The sequence below is a fragment of the Hetaerina americana genome, unplaced genomic scaffold (genome assembly GCF_022747635.1).
Source record: "Hetaerina americana unplaced genomic scaffold, ioHetAmer1.1.p SCAF_5, whole genome shotgun sequence".
Taxonomy (NCBI): domain Eukaryota; kingdom Metazoa; phylum Arthropoda; class Insecta; order Odonata; family Calopterygidae; genus Hetaerina; species Hetaerina americana.
In genome coordinates, this window is record NW_027287095.1 from 21,897,820 (window position 1) to 21,913,987 (window position 16,168).

Consider the following 16,168-nt stretch of genomic DNA (forward strand, 5'->3'; position numbering starts at 1 on the left):
ATTGAAGCACAATTCAAGTAAAAATTCCAAAGTATCCTTCCGACAATATTTAAACTCAAATCATTGTCTTAAATGCTAACAATTGTATGATGTTCAAGGCTAGAGCTGAACTGTATGGAATTAGCATATTCAGATAGAGAGTGCAATTCCATTTCTTGTAAAACCCTTTTCCTGTCAATACTTTAACGTACTCAGATAATCTTGGATTTAATTTGTGGCAATCAGTAGCACATTCCTGTTTGGAGGAAATTTCTATAGATGAATAGACAGCAATTCCATGAAGTGAAGCCCTGAAAGTGTGAAGTATATTAAAAAGTAAATTTAGGTTTTTAATTTGTTCAGATTCAAAACTTTATAAAATTTTTGTATCAAAAGTAACATCTTAAAAAATAACAAAAATTCTTCATCTAATAAATCCTGAGTTTCAAAATACTGACTCCCATGCTTAAAGTAACACAAGATAACAATATTTAGCACAACAGAAAAATTTGATGTAGGAATGTCATGACTTAAGCTTTCGGATATACACATGAAGTTTATTCTTGGATGAAGTATGGAATTGGGTAGGATCAAAAGTAATTGGAAGTAATGTGTTTCCACTGGGCATAAGTTCAAAAGAAAGCACAATGGTGGCTATTGCTGCTTTGGACAGCATTAATCCAAATCTTCTTCCTGAAATAATAAGTTAAAATAATTACTTCTAACATGAAGATCTTTTTTTTAAAACAGTTAAACTCTCTGCTAAATATATATATTACATCCAAAATATTGCAAATAATATGAATATTCATATTAACCTCATTTTAATGAATATGTATCACTGATTCATATTTTTTCAAATATGTAGTCTTTGGATTGTATTTCTTAGGCTATATTTGTTGAGATTTAACACACAGAGTTACCAGAGATATGATTGAACAGCTAGACATAAAATAAACTAGGTTCTACTACCCTATAAAATGTTTGACCCATTAGTTTGTTTTGGGTTATTGATCATTTCTTCTTGTAATGCCTGTCTCTCTGTATCTTCTCTTTTCAATTATTTTTAATCTTTCCCTAAAACTGAATTTTTTTTTTTCTGCTGGTGAAAAGAGAACAAAATTGGGCATATCTGAGATTCCAACATCAATATATCGGAAAACAGTTCTGAATGATTTGGGTTTCGAGACAGATGCTCATGAATAAGAATATTACTGAGATAACTTTTCTGAATCAATTGCACTTCTTTTGTGTGGTCAGTGAACAAAAACCTAAACCACAGGCACTGCAGTGGAAGAATGTTTATGATAAGTAAAAGAAGACGTGATGAGTGCAAAGTCTATTGCTGTCGATCACTTACTTTTACTGGAACATGGCTACTGAAAATCTTTTTGCAATCAACCTTAAGGGTTCAATGCACACATTAACATGACTCCCTCACCTCCAGGAAAACCTGATCGCAACTCACTAGCTCAATCAATATATATTAGAATAGTAGTGCTAAGTAGTTCAATGCAACAATTTCAGGGTAAAAATCATTTGCCTTGACTGGGATTCAAACCCAGATCCCTCAATATCCGGTCGAGTGCTTTAGCCAGTTAAGCTATCGAGGGGTCCTCTTAAATTGTTGCATTGAAATGCAGATTAGCGGATGACTCCGTTAAAATTTACTGTTGAGGCATTTCCCGCAGTTTCTTTGGAAATTTGTGCTTAGTAGTCGCTAATACATCAAAGCTCATTTTGATTTCAAATACCTACCAACGCATACTCGAGGGCCTTCACCAAAAGGCAGAAATGTAAAAGGATCACGTTGACTGCTGACTTCTTTAGAGAATCGTTTTGGATCAAATATTTCTGGATCAGGGTAATACTTTGGATCTCTGTGCAGGCCAAGGACTGGAATCACAACAGGAATACCAACTTCTAATGTCACCAACTTTTCCTCTATGCTTTCACTTGATTTCTCCTCAGGAATAGGAAATTTGAATGGTTTAGTTGTAAGGCGTGCCAAGAAGGAAACAGGCGGGTATTTGCGGAGAGTTTCTATCCACAGTTCATGCAATACAAAATTCAAGAATTAACATAATTATAAAGCACATGCAGGCAGTATTTACATCGGTCATTGAAATTAAGTTCTTCTACATGGTAATTACAAAAATCACCCTTTAAGGAGTAATGACTATTATATTACATCATATTTTCACATATTTATTTCATTACATTATATTCTAATGTATAATCATGCATTTAAGTGTAATCATGCACAACTGGTCATTAAACTCAATTTTTTTGGAAAAACTTAAGGTTATGATCAAATTTTCTTATTTTTTCATCTGATTATAATTTAAATTTTTTAAACAAATCAGATTTCTTGTCACAATATGTAAAAGGATGGTTGGTATTAGAATTGATTCCACCACAGAAAAAGTTATATGGCCTTTTAACCCTTACACTGCAGCTCACTCTCTGGAAAACTACTCCTCACGTGTGGCAAAAAGGGAGAGTACTGTCCCTCTCCAACCTTAATTATTCCAGAAATAATAAAATAATCTAAATAATATAAATATGGCAATAATAAAAATAATTAAGGTTCTCTGTTTATTTAATGCAAACCTTTCATTTATTTATTTTGATGAGCATAATTTCAATAAAATTTCTAAGTATTATAGCACACGAGAGAGGATGAAAAGGTATGTCCACAGCCATGAAAGGGTTAAACCTTGGTTTATCATAGCCTAGATTTACACATCAAATAACTCCTAATGATGATAAATATGATACTTAGCTGTACAAACAGATATTTCTTTTCATCAGCAGGTAATAATGTGGTGCTGTCTTGAATAAGTTTTTTGTGTTTTTGTTTTTTGAGGATCCTGTCGATAATGTTTGGATTGTAACCATTTATAGCTGCGGTTCGTTTTATGTATTCCAATTCTGATTGGAATTTTTCCTTGCTCAATGGGACGTTAACGAGTCTATGTATTAGGGAATGAAACGCCGCGTGTTTGTGTGTATCGTGTTCAAGGATCAATGCTATATAGTACATCCGAGCCAGAGGGTGCGTGACTATTTTTCATTTATTATAATTTTTAATTTCATTTCACTACGTGTAATTGGTGGGCCCCTGATGCAGAGGGAAACCTCTTGTAAGCCCTGATAGAGTGTGATTGCATGCGACTAGCAAGGATCAATGCTGCATAGTACATCCAAGCTAGAGAGTGCATTATTATTTTGCTTTTATTATTATATTACGCGTGACTGACAGGCCACTGGCGCAGAGGGAACCTCTCCTAAGCCCTGATTAAATGCGAGTGCTTTTGACTAGCAAGGATCAATGCTATATAGTACATCCGAGCTAGAGGGTGCGTGATTATTTTTCATTTATTAGAATTTTTAATTTTATTTCACTACGTGCGTTTGAGTGCTTGAGACTAGCAAGGATCAATGCTGTATAGTATATCCAAGCTAGATAGTACGGGATTTATTTGCAGTCTTCCATTTCATTGTTCTAATCGTTTGCGGTATCTAATTATTTCAATTATTTTTAGTTTTTTATTATATTTATTACTGGTTTTATTTTCGGTTATTTATTTATTTTTATAATTTTTATTGATTTACTGCTTATATCTTCTCTAATTTCCCTCACCCATCCATCCTTGGCTCATTTATAAGAGTACGGCTGGGGTTGACTCTTCCCATTATATGAAATACATTATATTTTTCATTAATTTACAGATGAATCTCATTAATTGAGGTTTCACTGTATTTTCATTTAAGAATGCACAGTCTTCAGGTGTTGATTAAATACCCTCTCCTGTCAAAAGACCATCCAACCAAATGATTACAAAACCTCTAGAACACATTATCAACTTATCACAGCATGAAGTTATCTTCCCCACAATCTTAAAGTTTGAAGTTTGCCCTTGTCACTCCTAACCCTAAAAATTACACACTAAACATCTCTGACCAATCCTATTCCACCTCTATAATTTCTATTTTCTCAAAATTTTTGAGACTCGAATACATGCTACAGGATCACAGATTTTCTTGAATATAACCAGTTAATTCAATGTGGCTTTAGAAAATTCAGATCCACCAATACTGAATGAGCTCTTCCAACTTATTGAAAAGCTGAACTCTCTGTTTCAATACAAAACAGCATCCGCAAGGCATATCCTAATACCTTACAAAAGTTTTGACAGCATCAACCACAACATCTTGTCAGGCAAACTCAGAAGTCTGGGTATTGAAGGTAAATCCCTTAACTGGATGTTCTCTGACACTGGTAGAAAGGAGCTATTTAAATATCTTCGTCATCCCACACCTGGTATTGTCTAAGCAAAGTCAACACCTTTAGAAGTCAAATATAATGTCCCCTAAGTTTCAGTCCTAGGCACTTTACTTTCTACTATTTTCATGAATGATTTCCTTTTCTATGGTTAACTGTACATCGTTTCTCTATATGGATGACACCTCCTGTTTAATATCTTGAAGTAACCCAGAGATCCTGATGAAATTAGCTCAGAATATGAATACATGGTGTGTCACTGATAATTTAAATGGTGCTAAAACTAAATATCTGCTTTTTCATACAGGAAAGACTGCTGATTTCTAGCCCTTTGCTAACTTAAAACAGACTTAAAGCTTTTAGCAGCCACTACTTTCTTGGGTTTCACCATCAGTGATAATCTCATTGAAATATCATATACTACCTTGATCAAAAAGTTCCCGGAATAACCACCGTGTGGCGCTCCCATCGTTCCGATTTGAGTTCTGTTTTGTTTGTTAAATTGGTACATCTGTTGTTGATATTCCCTTTAAATCTTAGTGTCATAACTTGACATTTGCAAAAGTTACGTAGCCAAGAGTACATCTATCTCTGTGTGTGTTGGCGATTTTTTACAATTGCAGAAATGGATTTAAATTTCCAACAACGAACTTGTATTAAATTTTGCGTAAAAAACGGATTTAGTGGCGCACGGACGTTGGAAATGTTGGAAAAGTGTTTCGGCAACGATTCTCTAAAAAAAACGGTCGTTTACCAGTGGCACAAGCGGTTCAGAAGTGGTCGTGAGTCAATCGAAGATGATGAACGCAGTGGCAGACCATCGACATCGAAAGTCGGTGAAAAAATTGATAAAGTAAAAGAAATGTTGGTCAATAACCGCAAATTAACCATCAGAGAAATAGCGGAGGACTTGAACATTGCCTATGGATCCGCCCAAGACATTGTGGTTAATGATTTGGGTTTCCGTCGTGTAGCAGCAAAGTTGGTTCCAAAAGACCTCAATTTCATGCAAAAAAGAGACCGTGTTGACGTCGCAAAAGACATGATTTGCGAGGCTGAATCCGATCCCACATTCATCAAAAGGATCATTACTGGAGACGAGACGTGGGTTTATGAGTACGACACGCAATCCAGACATCAGGCAAGTGAATGGCGTTCACCAAATGAGCCGAGACCAAAAAAACCACGTCGTTTTCAGTCAAAAAAGAAGGCAATGCTGACGGTTTTCATGGATTACAACGGTGTAGTGCATCATGAATTTTTGCCAGAAGGCCAGACAGTAAACAAAGAGTATTATTTGGGCGTTATGAGACGTTTGCGTGAAGCAATTCGCCGAAAGAGACCAGAAATGTGGGCAGAAAACTCGTGGATTTTGCACCATGATAACGCACCGTCGCACAGTGCTATCATTATGCGTAATTTTTTGACGAAAAATGCAACAAATACCATCCAACAGCCACCGAATTCACCTGATTTGGCTCCCTGTGACTTCTTTCTGTTCAATCGAGTTAAAAAACCATTACGGGGAACGCGTTTTAGCAGCCGAGAGGAAGTAATGGAAAAATCGCAGGAAGCACTGATGGACATACCGAAAACCGAATATAAAAAATGTTTCGAGGATTGGATCAAGCCTTGGCATAAGTGTGTTGCAGTCGATGGGGATTACTTTGAAGGGGACAATATAGATTTAGATGAATAAACTTGTATTTTTAATTTTCTGAATAAATTCCGGGAAATTTTTGATCAAGGTAGTAATGTCAGTAATAAAGAGGAAACTTATTTTTATGATAAGAAGGCTCACTTCTCTGATCTATCTGAAATGTCTTAAGCTTATGAAGTTTGCCTAAAGTTGTTCCTTTCTCATACATGGTATTATCATCTGAGGAAACTGTACAATGTAAGACAGTTTCCTCTCTAGAAAAACAAGCTGGGAAATACATTTCTGTAATTTTAATTGGAGACATAGCCAATCATGTTTTAGATCTTAAAAAATCTTAACCTTAACATGTCTCTATATCCTGCAATTATGAACCTATTTCAAGGAAAATCCTAGTATCTCACCACCTAACATCTCTTTCCACTCCTATGTCAATCAAGATAATAATTCCAGCCACGCCAAAGATAGCCCACAATTTACTTGTGTTTGTATTTACAACCATCTTCCTCAAAACTGAAAGGCATTTCCGCAGAGAAATTCAAAAGACAAGTGAAGATTTTCCTGCAAGGGAATGCATTCCACAGCACCTCCGGATACCTGAATTGTTAATTTCATGCATGCCTGTGTTCTGTGTTTTATTTTTTGGATGCCCTACAATGCCTATATGACCTGGATGGAATTAGCAATATATTATTATCAATAATATTAAATGTCAACCTGAAACCATTAGACATTTTTACCTAAAATGACCATTTCCAGATAATGTATTTCTTCTAAAGCTTCATAGGACAATTTTCCTCCATGTTTGAACTTCACCTCGTTAATTTTCTTGCGTAATTTCTTCTGAATCTCTGGATAATGAGCCAATTCAAACAGAGCAAAACTTATCACAGTTGTACATGTTTCTAATCCACCAAAAATAAACCCAAAAGCTTGAGCTGCAACATCATCTATTGATTCAGGACCCCATGCATATGTGGAACCTAATTGAATAAAAAATGGAAATTTAAATATGCAATCATTTTTATTTGTGTGTATGTATATACACACAAATATACATACACACAAATATACATACACACAAAAATCCAAGGTTCATGAAATTCTTTTATTGTTTAAACATTATTACCTTAAACTTTATATTAGGCATCATATTTAACACTTTAATTCAAATTTGAAAATTATATCATGCCATGTATTTGAATATATATTTTATTTGTAACACATGCAACACAACACTACATTTTCATATAGACCAGAATTTTATAAATTACGTATGTATGTGTTTTTGAATATGTAGCACATATTTAAGTAAGAACCCGCCAACATATTGATTGTTTATTGGTGGTCACAACATCAAATTTTTATTGCTAATACATTATTGCCTATAAAACAGTGCAACAATACTTCTACTTACTTCTCTTCACAAAACCCAACCTGACATCTGGCACTACAATAAGCCCCTCTCCAATTCCACATATTTACTTCCCCGTTCATAATGTCCAACATGCCTTTTTTGCCTTTCCTCACTTGCTCAGGTCATTTGTGCTGTAGGGGATGGATGGGAAAGGATGAAGGGTGGAGAGAAACCTGGCATTGGCTTTAGCCTACTCTTAACAAACGGTGCCAAGGGATCTGTAGCTTAACGCCCCATCCGACAGACACCGTACTCACTCAAAAAGCCCTCCACAAAGCACCTTCAGTAGGAATCAGGACACCACTAAAAAATATCTATCGTAATGAGATTCAAACCCGGGCCCTCAGGGTGGGAAACCAATACGTTAGCCACCACATCATTCTGATCCCCTCCTCACTAGCCTAGCATTCTCCCCTCTATTACAGTCTCCAACATATAGTCACCAATCTAAATACTCTACATCTGCCTCCTTTGAATTTCTCTCAACAATCCCCTCTCCTTTCCAACCATGCCTAGCTCTTCCTCTTTTGTTTTCCTTTTGGTCTATTTCTTGCTTCAATGATCTGTTTCCTACTCTTTGTCTAACTTCAATGACCTGTTTTCCACAAAACATGTTCCATTCCTAAAGTTTTAACAAGGCTTTTCTTAACATCCTTACTCAACACCCTTGTCATCAACTCCCTCCTCCTTGTGAAAGCCTCTTTGCCTGGTGCTATTCTTCTCCTTATATCCCTATTACTTCGACCATTTTGGTCCAAAACACTTCTGACATACATACATAAACTGTGCCATCTGCTATAGTTTCTTAACTCCTATTTTAATTAAGCTTAACACTTTCTGGAAAACGTCATAAGCTTTATTTTGTTTACATTTATTTAATCCCATACCTATTGCACTGACTTTCCAATGCACTCATCAATGCCTGCAACCCCTAGGCAAACTAAAGCTTGGTCATCAGCAAACCTAACTAATTTTACGAATTCCCCCCGAATTTCATTCCTATTTCCAGTTCTTCCAGTGCCTCTTTAATCATTTCCTCTACATATGTGTTGAACAGCACTGGTGATAAATGACAACCCTGCTAACTCCTCTTCCAACGACTGCCCATCCAGACTCTTCATCCCCCACTCATGCCTGAGCAGTCCGAGACATGTACAGGTTGCTTACATGTCTTCTATCCCTCCAATCTACTTCTATTTTCATGTAATACATTCATTACTTTTTCTCAATTCCCTCTATCAAATGCCTTTTCAAAATCTACAAAACAGACAAATACTTCTTGATTGTATTCTATGTTCCTGTCAACCTCCATTGTGAGCTGAGTGACATCAATACTGCTATGGCATCACAGATGCCTCTCCCCTTCCTGAATCCAAACTGATCCCTTAAGTAAGCATTTGTTTTGCTCTCAATTCACTTATTGATGCTCTTAGCCCACTTGAGCTGCATGGGAAATCAAACTTGTTCTGCAGTCTTCACACATTGCAGCCTTTCCTTTTTTTGGAATAGCAACTATCAATGATCTGACCAAGTCTTCTGGCCAAATTCCTCTGCATAAATGCTACAAAGTAATACATATAGTATGCACTCTTCCTCCCACAGTTTCCTAAACCCTTATTTAGTTTCTCAGTAATGTGAAACTATCACTAGAGGAATGTGTGTCTACCCCTATGGCCTTGTTAAGTAGAGAAGTTTTATTGAATTATGAAAAGCTATTAATCATCATTTAGAAATGAAACACAGTGTTCCTTTTCCCATTTACTATTTTGAAGGTAAATATATTTCTCTACAAAATCCTCAATCAAATTTACACTTATTACTTAAGGGATTTTTTTATTCCCGTTTTTATAGAAAAGAGGATCATTCGCCCTGCCAATGATGAAATCCCATGGCTCACTGGATCATTGTACTCCCTCCAGTTACAAATTAGCCTCCACACATTACTACATCATTACTACATATGTAATTCTTACCTTTACACTCATAAGATGGTGTAATTCAGATTATTTCCTTCAAAATATCACATGAGATTTGAATTTTCTCATCTGATAGCATTTTCTTAAGAATAAAAATGATTGACAAGTTGATCCATACCATATAGTACCTACATAAATTGCCCCATTGAATTAACTGAGCTTGACTTAATGGGAATAGCCTTTTTGACAGTTCAAGACAAAGTTACTGCCTTTTACCTTTGACGCCAGTAGTTTATTTATTTGACATGTGATAAATAGGTTCAGTAGATTTTGAGCTGAGATTTTTATATGGTCCATCCTCTGTTAAATATTCAATTAGGACGATTGCTAACCTTTTAAAACTTAGATATCTAAACTCCACTCATTAAACAGATGCTTCTATTATGTTGGCCAGGTTTTGTGTCTTGAATTACCATTGTGTTTTATATATTTATAATTTTAAACATATCTACTAAAATTGCAATGCTGTTCAATAATAGTAAATACTCAACATTGAAATTTAAATCATGCTAAACAGCCCAATTGAAAATTGATATTCTTAATTTATAACCATGACTTGTAACCTAAGAATAGCTCTTCCTAAATAATAAATTACATACCGATAAATGTAGCCCATATCCACTGTATAGAGGATATTGACTACATACGAACACTGCTCATCCAGACCAAGTGAATTATGAATATAATGGACATGAAATTTATAGTATTCGGTGTGCTATTGGATAAAATTAAGTAAGGGAACTAATGAGAGACAAACCTTTTGTTGTTAAATTTTCCTTATTTACACCACTGACTAATCTACAATGCTTCTTTGACTTGATTCCAAGTTTCCCTTCTTTTTTCAGTTGAATAAGCACAGACATCAAATCACTTCGTTTATTGCCTTCTCGTTCCCTAAGAGTCACAACTTGATGAACACAGTAGTGGAAGAAGTTTGAAACTTTTTCAGGAAGATATGATTGAGGTAAGCAATGGAATATCCATGGAAACTGAATCAATGTCATGGTGACCACTGCTTGACATGGGGATGGGTCCAGCATTTCAAGGGCCATCTGGCGAAATTCTGAATTTGGGATATGTATAGCATCTGACTTTATCCCAAATGCACAAGATGAAATTACCTCAATGGTGAATCTGGCACACAAATCATTTAACTCTAACTCAGACCCAGTAATCCCATTCAAATATAAACAGAGATTGTAACACACATCTTCCACAAGAGGATGAATGGCCTTCATTTTATCTGGTGAAAATAATGGGAGGAGGTCTTTCCGAAGTTGCTTCCATCGTTCACCTGTGAGAGCAAAAAGGTTTTGGTTGAGCAAATCCTCTAGATCTTCATTAACAGCCAAATCATTGTCGTGAAAACTAGGGAAAGCCATTTCCAGAACACTTTTAATTAGTTTAGGATCACGGACTATAACACCAGGTTTGCAAAACTTGAGAAATCCACCATATCGTTTTCCTTCCAGTTGATTGTACATTTGCATGTATATCTCTCCTATGAACACTCTCTGTAAGACTGAGTTGGCCATGTTACCAAAGAGTGGAATGGCAGTGATATAAGGCACGCCACGTTTATGCCAGTAAAAGAGTGGCACCAGTAGGCTATGGCATAGGAGCACAATAAATATAACACCAAAAAAAATTACAAGTTCTGATGACCCAACATATGCCCAGAGGAACTCCATGTCAAGTATTAAGACCTTGAAGCACAAGAAAAAAGAGAAAATCAAAAGCATTATAATCCTTCTAATATATGTCAAAAATTAAATTACAAAAATTAATATCTCAATGCCACATGATCACAGGGAACACTTAAAAATATATGGATTGGAATGAATTTGAATAAATGGAAAAAAAGCTTAAAGAGTAATATTTAAGGTTAAGTAAGGTATTGTCTACTTACTCAATCTAGTGGCGTAGAATAATGAAATCAAATTTAATTTATCTTTCCCTTTTTAATTAGGCTGGTATTGGAAGAATTGATACACACCTTTAGTACATCCAGTAAGGAAAATCAATGGTCTTAAGAGTAGTGAAAACATGTGGACCAGTATTGGGACAGAAACTATTAATGAAGGCTGTTTTCTGTTTTAATTCCATTCAATTTAACACTACTAAAAACATTTTTCACCCAAAGTAGATGTCCTGGTGTCAGTGCACTGCATACATATATACCTCAGAGTGGTAGGGCAATTCAACAGCATGCTGGCTATCAAGGGATTCCCTTCAGAAGGTATAATAACTCATATAATAGTGAAAGCTAGCCTAGGGTAATACTAGGATTTGCTCTGATTATGGAATGCTACTGAAAATGTACCGAAACTAATCCTTAACAGTACCATTACTATTTAGAGGGAATGCTGCACATGGTATATTGAAGATTGACCTTTCAAGAAAATGGTGAGTCAGTACTTCTGAGTACTTCAGATTGGGTTAAAAGAGGTGACAATAAAAAGGACAAAAGATAGAGAATGAAACAATCAATGACCTAGAAAAGTAATAGTCGACCATTGCCGTTAATGCTGTATCCTCTTTTTTGAAATCCACAGGCCCTCTACTGTGTAGCAATCTAGTCTTTAGTATGCTATTCTCCACGAGGTCAGGGGCTCACAGAAACCAGTGCTATATACTCCAGAGTTAATGATAGTGTTCTTGTCAGTCAGGGTGCTGGGATGATTCTGCATGAAAGGTACAATGGATGTACAAAAAAGAGTTACTGCTTCCTAAGTTACTTTCGGCCTGAATGAAAGTGAGTATTGAGAGAGTTGTGAGTTGACCTTGTACGCCAGTGGATGGCAGGACCAAGTGCAGAGTTAATTCCTCCGAGGTAAATTAAGTGGGCTGGAATGAGTGAGAATATATTAAGAGGAATGAATGGGTTGGGTTGTATTAGAATAGATGCCTCAGAAAAGGTGGTAGGGTCTTTTCGTGACCCAAAAGTGAATAGTAATGGTAAAAACTTGGTTAATGGTAACCATGGATGACATGACTTGAATATATGGTTTAATTATTACTCTCTTCATTTGTATGTATGGCAGAGGAATGATTCTAAGAGTCTGACTGATTTTGTTGATTATGATAAGAGTGTAAGGATAATAATGAAGCTCAAGAGAGTAATGAGAATTGCAAAATTTGGTGCAGACCTTTACTTAGTAGTTTCAAACATAGCACGGGGGGGGGGGGGGGGGGGGGGAAAGTAGGCAACAAGGGAAATCAGAACACGAACACTATCATTAACGGTAAAAGAAAAGCTGCAAAGCAAAATGTATGAAAGGAATGTGATTTCATGATTGAGGATAAGCTGAACTTAAATCATGATGTATGGCATAAATATGGATAGCATAGCGGTGAAGGATCTATATTTGGGAAAGTTTGAAAGGGATGACTGTTGAATACATTAGAAGTCTAAATGAAAAAAAATTGGGGCTGGGAAAATGGAAGGCAATGTCTAGCGGTATGAAGAAGTGAAAGATTCTGTGAATGCAAAGAAAGAGCCATTTACAAGGTTTATTCAAAAAAAGCTCTGGAACTTCACAAATAGGGTGACTAAGCAATGTTTTGAGCGTGCTGTGTACTTACATACTTCTTAATTAACCTCCTTTTGGTCATCAAACCCTTACAACTGTTTATTCATGGGCATGTAGGGGCAAGGGTCTCACTGAAACATCGGTACCTGTTAGATCACTAAGTTAAGCAACTTTGGCCAGAGAAAGAGATGGATGACCTCCATGCCCCTATCACGGTGCTCTTGCCCCGTCATCATGTGGCTGCAAGTCAAACTTGAGTGGGCTAAATACTTTCAAAATTTCCAGATGCTAATGAAATGATAAGTTTATGGTGATCAGCACAAGTACTGCACAAGTTGTCATGAACCCCTATGCATGTATGCTGGCAGCCACAGATGTTGGCCTACAGTCTAGTAGAACCTTCAACATCATCTGATGACCATCCTGTCATCGAATTCTAATGCAAAGGTCACAAAAATTTCATCATACTGTAAAAAGGGAGCCCAGAGTCGCGTTTAAGAGGTGACATATTGAAATTGAGGGTAAACACATTCAAAACATTAGTGAACTTTTCGGATACAGAGAACGAGAAGAATAATGGAATTCCAAGTGGAAAGCCAAATAATTGAACAAGGTGATGACTCTTTCAGTATTCGCACAAAATTTTCATGAAAGACTTTTCAGTAGATAATGAGATGAAAGGTGTGCAAATAATGTCGGGAGCATAATTTGTATTATGTGGAATGAAAAAAGAATGGCAAGAGTATAAAAATGTACTCCTTATACATTATTTTAATAAATTAAATTTGGATGTCAGGATAAGCATAATATCAAATAGAACATGAGTATAGGGTGCCTGAAGTTTTTGCTGTAAAAATAGGTGAGAAAGTTTGAAGAGTGAGCAAGTCATGAAAGGGTGTGGACTGGATTTTCCTGAAATGAACAAATATAACAGAAATGAACAAGACTGGCCTGATAATGTTGAGAAGGAACGAGTCTAATCACCAGAGATAAGAGGAATAAATGTTTTGAGAGGAAGGCAAAGACGAATAAAGTGAATGTGGTTGAAGGTCTCGAGGACATAGAACATTCTATGAAATAGTATGCATGAAAAAATACATGAATGTGATAACTGTTGGAAGGATTCAGCAAGGACAGGACAGTATGGTGGTAATTAGAGAGAACAACTTCCTTTGATAACCCATTTCCAGGCTTTTCTGAGTTTGGAAAACCTAGTTATTGTGTTTGGAGCGAAATCCTCCTCACTATTAGCAGCCAAGAATTAGATCCCATTACTGAAAGCTAATAGTTTTGCTTGCATAAGAAATAAAACAAATTATTCGATGGTGGGAAACATGCTCCCAGCCAAATGTGAATAAAATAAGGGAAGGATATTTCATCATGCTCTTTTGCATATCATTTTTGAGATTATAATGCTTTAGGGTTATTTCCAATGTATTTATGCATGGTGTTTAATAAGATGGTTAAGAGAATAAAAATTATACACTTCGTTTTAAACATACCAGCACTTCATGATGTTTTTCTGTCTCCTACATTGACTTTGAAAAATAATTTTGCATCTACTGTGTGACCCAGTATACATATTCTATGTTACTTTGCCCTAAAACCTCAATATAAGGGTATTCCTTCTTTATCCCTTAGCCATAATTTATTTTAATGAAATATGTTACATCGTGAGAAAACTGTTCAAGTGCCCAACATTTAATGGCGTAGTAAGAGCATACGCATTGATATTGCTATGAAGTATTCTTACGACACAAAAATATAATAAATAAGTATACCTCAATACAAAAAAATTGCTATCTACTATCCTTCACACTATTCAGATACATTACTGAAACACCAATGTCCTAAAGCTTAAAAGTTGACTGTCGAAGTTCTTGCTGTAAATCAGATTTCCTCAATGCCCTGCAAAGCGGTCGCGACAAACGATCCAACTAAAAATCAAATAATTGGAAGCTTCTCAGCCAGCTGGCTAAAATAATACTGAAGTCAATATCACGGTAAAAACGTACACACCGGCCGACCATCTGATATTCATTCACTCCAAAGCGCACGAGGTAGGAATCGAGCTCTCAAAAACATATGCGGATAAATAGCAATTCACCGGTATTGACTTCTGGATCAACCAAGGTCAATTTGTTTGAAAAATAATAATTGAAAATTGTTCTGAGCCAAAGATTGGGATTTCATGCTTGCAATGGCCTTAGTTGCTTTGCAATGAGACAAACTGAAAGCCTGATGTATGATTTCCCTGAATTCTGCTGGTGTATCGCATCCATTGGCTTAAACGATATGGAAACCATAACGACGCGTCTGTGCTACTGCGTACGGAACTTAAATACTTGCCCTGCGCGGGGGACCGGTCTTCTTAGTCGTGTGAAACTCCGCTGGAGACATGCGCTAGCTATGTCAAATTCGCCATTGATTTCTCTTATAAAGTTTTCAACTCGGCAAATACTCCGTTAATTATCGAATAAACGTCCAGTCGAATAAAATGGGCACTGAAATTCGGGTGAACTGTTAAATGTGAAAACCTGGGAACCTTAGCACGTCCTGACCACCTGTTGTACGGATCCTTTCAAGTGACACCTTTTCGACTACTTTTAAAATGAAAGAAAACAAAGTAATTTTCTCAACCCCTCGCACAGGTAAAAGATTTGTGTATACAAATTTATACAATCGTCGGCCTTCTGGAGAATAAGTGTTACTGTATCAGGTAAGATATCCTGTACATCGAAAATTCATCTTGGTTCTCATTTGTGTAATGTTTCCATTGTGTTACTGTAATAGACATAGAGATTGCGATGAAACTTGCCTATTGGAAATATTAACTCACGTAACATCCACGAAAAGAATCCAGTAAACACAAATTCGGAAATCTCTTTAGGTAGATGAGATCGGTAGTTAAATCTTGTAACTCCTGCCTTATCACTTCCACTTAACGCACTACGGGCGTCGTATGTTTATTATTACCGTGGCGGGGTAATTAGAAAATGCTGTGCACTCATTTCCCGGTGATATTAACTGCAACAGAAAAACCCGCAAGGTTCTTGCTGAACGAAATAGTTGCTCTGATTACAGGCACCAGTTTATTCTTCATTCCTTCAATGTGTTCTCGGTTGGATCTCCTACGATTCCGCAGGTATTCCCTTATCGACGCACATGTACGGAATCATTTTTTTTACCTTTTCAAATTTTAGAAACGCTAGGGTATCAGGTGAAATAAAATATAAATTGTTTATTAATAAGGCTATTTGTTCAAATAAGGCTTATCATACGTGTGAAAATCGGAGTGGCGTGATTCTCTTCCTTCAC

The 16,168-nt window shown here is 36.2% G+C and overlaps 1 protein-coding gene across 1 annotated transcript; it reads right to left on the reverse strand.

Annotated features, from left to right (window-relative positions):
- Positions 1 to 343: 343 nt before the first annotated feature.
- Positions 344 to 15,772, reverse strand: LOC139694191 (cytochrome P450 6j1-like). Its single transcript, XM_071592625.1, has 5 exons — positions 15,690 to 15,772; positions 10,075 to 11,023; positions 6,665 to 6,907; positions 1,738 to 2,022; positions 344 to 672 (listed from the first exon to the last, which is right to left on the reverse strand). The coding sequence occupies exons 2-5, from the start codon at positions 11,006 to 11,008 to the stop codon at positions 503 to 505; spliced, it is 1,632 nt and encodes a 543-aa protein (XP_071448726.1). The 5' UTR covers positions 11,009 to 11,023; positions 15,690 to 15,772; the 3' UTR covers positions 344 to 502.
- Between the last annotated feature and the right edge of the window lie 396 nt (positions 15,773 to 16,168).